Below are 6,821 nucleotides of genomic sequence, written 5' to 3'. Positions count from 1 at the left end.
AGATGAAAATAAGCAGTGCTCTCTGAAATTCAATGTGTAGTGGAAGCTAAAATTTGGCCCAATATTCTCCCAAAATACCCTCAATCCAAAAGCATGTCCTTGTTAGAAATTTAGATGAAAATAAGCAGTGCATTCTGAAATTCAATGTGTAGTGGAAGCTAAAATTTGGCCCAATATTCTCCCAAAATACCCTCAATCCAAAAGCATGTCCTTATGTTAGAAATTAGGGGTGCATTTAGTCCAGATACGGCTCGGATATGATGCTTACCATATCCATATCCGCTTATCCATCTCGTATACGAATACGGATACGGATACAAATATACCTCGGTAAGAAAAATTTATATCCATATCCATTAAAATCGGATACTGTTACGGATATACATGCGAATAAATAAGCGGATATGCATGCGGATACAAAACGGATATGAGAAAACTAGATAGTATTGAGAAAAAACATAGTTCATGTGATACAAAAGAGTTCGTTAATATGTTCATTACAACTGAAAAGTTAAGATTAGACATATTGATCATCAAAATTAATCACAAATCCATAATCTAAGAATCGAAACTACTCTGATACTATGTAGAAAATAGAGAAAACCCTAATTGTTGTTTATTGAGATAACAAGAGAGATATATATAGCCATATAAATAGGGTTAAGGTTAACGGGTAACAGCCCATTAACCCAATACCCAATACTTAATTTAACAGTATTTTTCAAGGTTTATAATGGTCCTGTGGGTGCTACAAACAATTTGCTGAGTGGTACTGAGGAGAGTGCGAAGTTCGCGATTCCAAAGTCTTTGGAGCTGGTTTATGAATAAAGTTTCTCGTACAAATAGATTGTCGTCAAAATATAACAACAACAACAAAACCTTTATCCCACATGTTTGCGATCACCTACATGGATCCTATTCTTCTATTCCATTTAATTCTTGATCATCTCCTCCATTAAGTTAACCATTATTATATCATTATCATATCCTTCTTAATTGCTTCTAACCAAGTTCTCTTAGGTCTACCTCTGGAGCTCTTTGCCCCATTAACCATAACAATATTACTTTTCCTAACCGGTGCATGTTTATGTTGGAAATGTCTCCAACTACTCACAGTGTGATGCAACTCTATATCTAAGGACACATAATAAGTATGAGTTGTAAAAGCTCAGTCTAGCATTTTGAGACTGGTCTAGCATTTTGAGATTGGTCTATCATTTTGAGTGGAATGCATGATGATCTAATGCACGGATATCTGCTTGTGTAGGCAATGTACTAGCTATGATTACAAGATGAATTTTACATGAAGTGGCTGGCATGATCCAAGACCTCAACATGATAAGAAATCCTGTATAAGATGCACAACAGGTGTAGGTCATGCATGTTGAGGTCATTGCTAAAGAGCTGAGATGAGACAATTAACACATTCTTACAGTATCCTGACTTTGCAGTATATGTTTGTGTGACGTAGTTTGGAGTAGATAGGCTTGAGACTGAAAGCCAGAGGCTGTTGCTCTTTCCATTTAGAGATGAGAGTAGTTCAGGGAAAGGGGTTTCAAGCATAAGTGGATTTCCTATGAACACAAGTCAAGAAGGGAAGAAGATGAGTAATCCAAGAAAAGAAATTTACTAAAATATTTTAACTGTGACAAACTAGGGCGTTTTGCCCATTACGGCAAGACACACATGAAGCATTGTCCTAATGATCGTACTCATTATGACTTTTTCGTACCTAATCAAGTTTACTTGCTTGTTCTGATAGTTCATAAATTGTCAATTCAAGAGCAATGATGACACATTGTTGATGGTTATCTGCATCCTTAACCACATAACTTTCATATAAATTCCCAAAATTGGAAAACCTTGGGGTGGGGGTGGCTTTGAATAGGGTTGCTAGTAAATTTAAAGAAACTAATCCAATTAAGAAGAAAATCTAAGTTAGTACTAAATATTGTTGGAACTAGGATGCAAGCCTAGAGGTGGGGGGATTGAATAGAATTGCTACAATTTTACCACTAAACACAGAAAATGCAGCAAAAATATAATAAACGAAAAACAAAAGGCGAACAAGCAAGAAACACGTGAGATTTTTATAGTGGCTCGGATAGAAATCCTATGCCCACTCTTCATTCTCATGAATGGTCTTCTTCACTATGACCAGAGTTCACCTGAATCATAAACCGATTCAGTAGGCTTTAAAGACCGTACCCTGAAATATAGCCAAAACCAGTCGCTTAACCTAACTCTTCACAATGACCGAAAGAAACCTAGCCCTAGCTAGCCCGAACCTCCATTACCCCGGCTTGAGTACGCCGTCAAACTTAGCTCTACCTAGTGCAACCCTCAATTTCTCTGGCTTGAGTACGCCGTCAATCTTATAAGTTTGAAATACAACTCCAAAAATAATTAAGCACAAATAAAATAATCTTACAGCCCTTTAGCAAACTATTATTCACGATGAAGATGAAGATCAGTGAAGAAGTGGTATAGCGATGTAAGCGTAGGGCACTCATTTTTACTGAATCAAACTCCGATGAAAAGTGTGCCGAGAAGAAGCTTAACGAGGCTTAGGGGATTTGAATAGCTTTCTCTCAAACCCTAGAATAAAGATCTCTCCTGTTGTGTATTTGCCTCATTGAACTTCGTTGTTAGTTATGATCTCCAACTCCCCTTAAATAGACCTTTGATAGGACAGGAAATAGATACCCAAATCTAAGTGCAAACGGGAGATCAAATAGGTCGACGAACAGCTAGGGTTGCATTCGGTCCGGATACGGCTCGGATATGATACTTACCATATCCATATCCGCTTATCCATCTCGGATACGGATATACCTCGGTAAGAAAATTTTATAACCATATCCACTAAAATCGGATACGGTTACGGATATACATGTGGATATATAAGCGGATATGCATGCGGATACAAAACAGATATGACAAAACTAGATAGTATTGAGAAAAACATAGTTCATGTGACACAAAAGAGTTCGTTAATATGTCAATTATAACTGAAAAGTTAAGATTAGACATCTTGATCATCAAAATTAATCACAAATCCATAATCTAAGAATCGAAACTATCATAAGAGTATGACTAATATGTATTCGGATATTTCGAATATGGATACGGATACAGATATTTCACTACAAAACCATATTCGTAACCATATCATATTGGTTATACATTTGAATAACCATATTCATATCCTAACGGTACGGTTACAGATATTTTTTCGGACACGGATACGGTTTAGCACCCCTACGAACAGCTATGATTAAATCTTGAAAACTACCAAATTTAGTCATAACCATCGATGATGGATCACGACCATCGATGACCTCTTGGTGATCATTGATACTTCAACCGTATTGATGGTGCTGATTCTGGTTTTTGGATTTTTTGGTTGTATCCTGTTACCATCGATCTTTGTAGACCATCGATGGTGCCAATTTCTGTTTTTGTTTTTCTCTTATTCGCTCCTGTACCATCGATGAGAAGCTAACCAATGATGGATGCCTCTTGACCAGCGAAGGCTGAAATTAATGTTCTTATTGATTTTTACATCGTTTCGAACCACATCTTGCTTGGACCTGATACATCATTTCACAAAACATATCAGTAGTAAATGAAATTTTGTTATTATTCAAACAAGAGATATTGTACGAACAACATTCTAACAAATATGTTACGACTCTCAGGAAGTATTAAGAAGAAAAACTAACGAGTTAAGACTTAATATGTTACAACTCTCAGAAAGTGATAAGATAGAGATCAGAAGAACACTTGACTCTTCAACATAATAAACGTGGGATGTTCCTAATAAAGCATTGTAAGAACTCCAGTAACTGATTAGTGCATAATAATGTGTAAAATAGAGAGAGTAGAGGAGTTTCACCAACACAGACACGGAGGTATATAAGGTGGTTCCCTCTTTAACAGAGATTGGAACTCCATCCAACCCCATAAGCTGGAATTCGGACCTCTGTTCCACTTACACCAAAACGAATCTAAAATCTATTCTTCTTCACGAAGCGAATCTGAATCTGTGATGTTAGCCAAGGAAGTATATTTTTTAGCTTTTATCCTGGAGCTTTTGAAAAATAAGACTATATTCCATAGAAGTATTATCTTGCGTTGTTATGCGAGGGATTTAGAAATGTTAAGTAATATATATGACTCTGTTAACTGAAAAAAAAATTGTCACTAAAGTTTGCATCACGCTTAAGTTTCCAGATGTACTGACAAGCAAGTAAAAGGAAGCCAAGCCATGTCTTCAATGGGAAATGTTGGTGCACGCACCACAACCTGACACCAATTGCTGCGCACCAACTGGCATTCAATGCAGAAGTCTAGCCTGCGGAAGCGTCATCGAAACCTGATTAAATCTCCTCATTCGTATACCCAATCACTCACCTGGCGATGTGGAAACTCTGAGAAACCTAAGAATAGCAATCTACGGCGGAAAATAGAACATGAGATCAAAGACACGAGTTTACGTGGTTCGGCAATCGCCTACGACTATGAAAAGGAATTTGAGTCTTTTTTTACTAGAGATTTTACAAGATACAATCTTTTTTATGTTCTTGAATGAATCCACAAGACACCCTTTCTCAATCTCACCAAAAAGATCTCTCACGTACCCTAGATTCTCCCACTACTTTCCTTGGCTTTCCAATGGCTTGATTTACAATGATGAACCTCTCAAGGGGTATTTAAAGAGTTGTTCCCCTATCTTGAATTGATGTAGGAATCTTTCTTTGAATTCTATTTCTCTTCCAATTAGAATTCAATTCAATTGCAATTGATTCTTTCCAATCAAATTCAATTCTTAATCCAAGTCCAACTAGGACTACCTGAAATAGAAGGCTATTTCCAACAGGAAACATGCCTTGTAGTCATACTGCTCCAAAATCAATATTACTGTTTGAAGGAGGGAAAACTAAGAAATGTTAATACCAAGATTTTGTTAATGTGGAATAGATTAGAATCTAACGTTAACAGCATGATGTAATCTAACTTACGATTCACCGCTCTCTATGCAAATGGGTATTGGTGCTTACATCTGAGACCTCTTTGTAATTGATTTCTGTACTTAGCTGTTATATGTGCATCATTAAACTGATATTTGCCAACTAATTTCACCTTTTACAGATCTCTTGCTGCTTGTGAGCAACTCCACAATGCCGGCTACAGAAACCTGTTCTGGGTACAAGGTGGTCTAGAAGCTGCTGAAGAAGAGGTATCAAACACTGAAAATGCATTTGCTTACTCAAATGAATTAGCATCTTTTGTCAGTGAGCGAGAATTATAAACTATTATGATCCTTGAAGCAGGATTTTCAACGTGAAGGTGCTCAACCCTTCAAGCTTGCAGGAATTGGAGGAGTTTCTGAATTCTTTGGGTAAAGTCTCATGCATGAGTAGTTATATTGTTCTTTAGGTACGTACTTTCTTGAGCTTTTTTTTTGGCAGTTGGACTGATCAACAACGCGCTTTCGCTGCCAAAGAGGGATGGGGATATAGATTAGTGTTCACTGGTCGATTGGTAATCAGAAAATATCCTAGCCTGTTCTATTGAGCTAAAATCTTGGATAACTCTTGTACAAGAATGTTATTTCCTATGTTTGTAACGCAGATTGGAGCTATCGTACTAGCTGACGCCTTGTTCTTTGGAGCTCAGCAATTTGGTCCGCTGTTACGAGAACTGAGGTCTCACTGAGCAATATTCAATCTTGGTAGGGTAGCATCAATTTGTATTAGCTTTTCAGTGTTGTTATTTTACAGGCATTTATGTGCTAGCTTAGGCAATCAGCTCTTGTTTGTATTGGAAGCTGAACTAAATGTATCTATTTTTCGCTTATGGGAGGCCATGATTGATTTAGCTGATGAGCATTTTGATAATTTTTTAATAGCTTCTGAACGGGTTTATCAGAATGGTGACTACCAGAGGATGTCAGGGAAAACCGATCAGTAAATAGCATCAGAAGGATTCATGGGTTGGCGTTTGGAGGTATTGTACCCGTGATCTACGACTGTTGAAGGCTTCCATCATCAAGATATTTTACCCTGGGGAATTGTTGGATTCGTGACATACAACGCAGCGGAAAAAACATATCATGACTATTAATCAAAATTAATTAAAATTTAGAATTATACCTGAAACGCTTTCCGAATTTCTACAATAATTTGATCCGAGATCAATCTAAAAAAGCTTCCTCAAGAGAAAAACCCCCAATTGAAATCTACCCATCATCGAAGAGGAGCAATACTGAGAGATAGGTTCTCAAATTTTTATTTCTTCATATTATCTTTATAAGATTTTCTGTCTCATCATAAGATTACATATGAACTCTATTTATAGGATTAGATTAGTCTTAGATATTTTAATTTTAAACAATTCATAATTGTTCAAAACTCTATCCATAACAATTAAAGATAGTAATAGATTTGTTCAAAAACTTTCTCTATAACAATTAAAGATAGAAATAGAATTTGTTAAAAAACTTTATCCATAACAATTAAGGATAGAAATAGAATTGCATTGCATGTATACCTCTTCTCATGACATTAGTGAGACAAATTGGGTCCCATATCGAGAACTAATTATTAATCAAATTAATAATTTTAATTTAATAATCAAATCCCTATCCGACCAACTGTTCATAAAACTTCTTCCATAATATGAGATTACTTATTAATAAATAATATCTTACATTCAGTCTCCTCCAGTATCATTTATTTTATGCAACTCTTTTAAGAAAGACAACTCACCTATTTGCTCATGCCTAAATTGCAATTCACATGAACATAAATAAAAAT

At 36.1% G+C, this 6,821-nt stretch overlaps 1 protein-coding gene across 2 annotated transcripts in view; it reads left to right on the top strand.

Annotated features, from left to right (window-relative positions):
* LOC109824126 (rhodanese-like domain-containing protein 11, chloroplastic) overlaps positions 1-6,117 on the top strand; it is a 32,858-nt gene extending 26,741 nt beyond the window's left edge. The window contains exons 7-11 of one of the 2 annotated variants that reach the window (XM_020390653.1): positions 5,155-5,242; positions 5,337-5,404; positions 5,475-5,547; positions 5,638-5,737; positions 5,915-6,117. In XM_020390653.1, coding sequence (XP_020246242.1) covers positions 5,155-5,242; positions 5,337-5,404; positions 5,475-5,547; positions 5,638-5,721 — 313 coding nt within the window. In that variant the 3' untranslated portion in view covers positions 5,722-5,737; positions 5,915-6,117. Of the gene's footprint in view, positions 1-5,154; positions 5,243-5,336; positions 5,405-5,474; positions 5,548-5,637; positions 5,887-5,914 lie in introns of those variants that run through there. The other variant, XM_020390652.1, reaches the window with a different exon arrangement.

Source organism: Asparagus officinalis, chromosome 9, assembly GCF_001876935.1.
Source record: "Asparagus officinalis chromosome 9, Aspof.V1, whole genome shotgun sequence".
NCBI classification, from domain to species: Eukaryota; Viridiplantae; Streptophyta; class Magnoliopsida; order Asparagales; family Asparagaceae; genus Asparagus; species Asparagus officinalis.
This window is presented reverse-complemented; position numbering and strand designations above follow the sequence as displayed.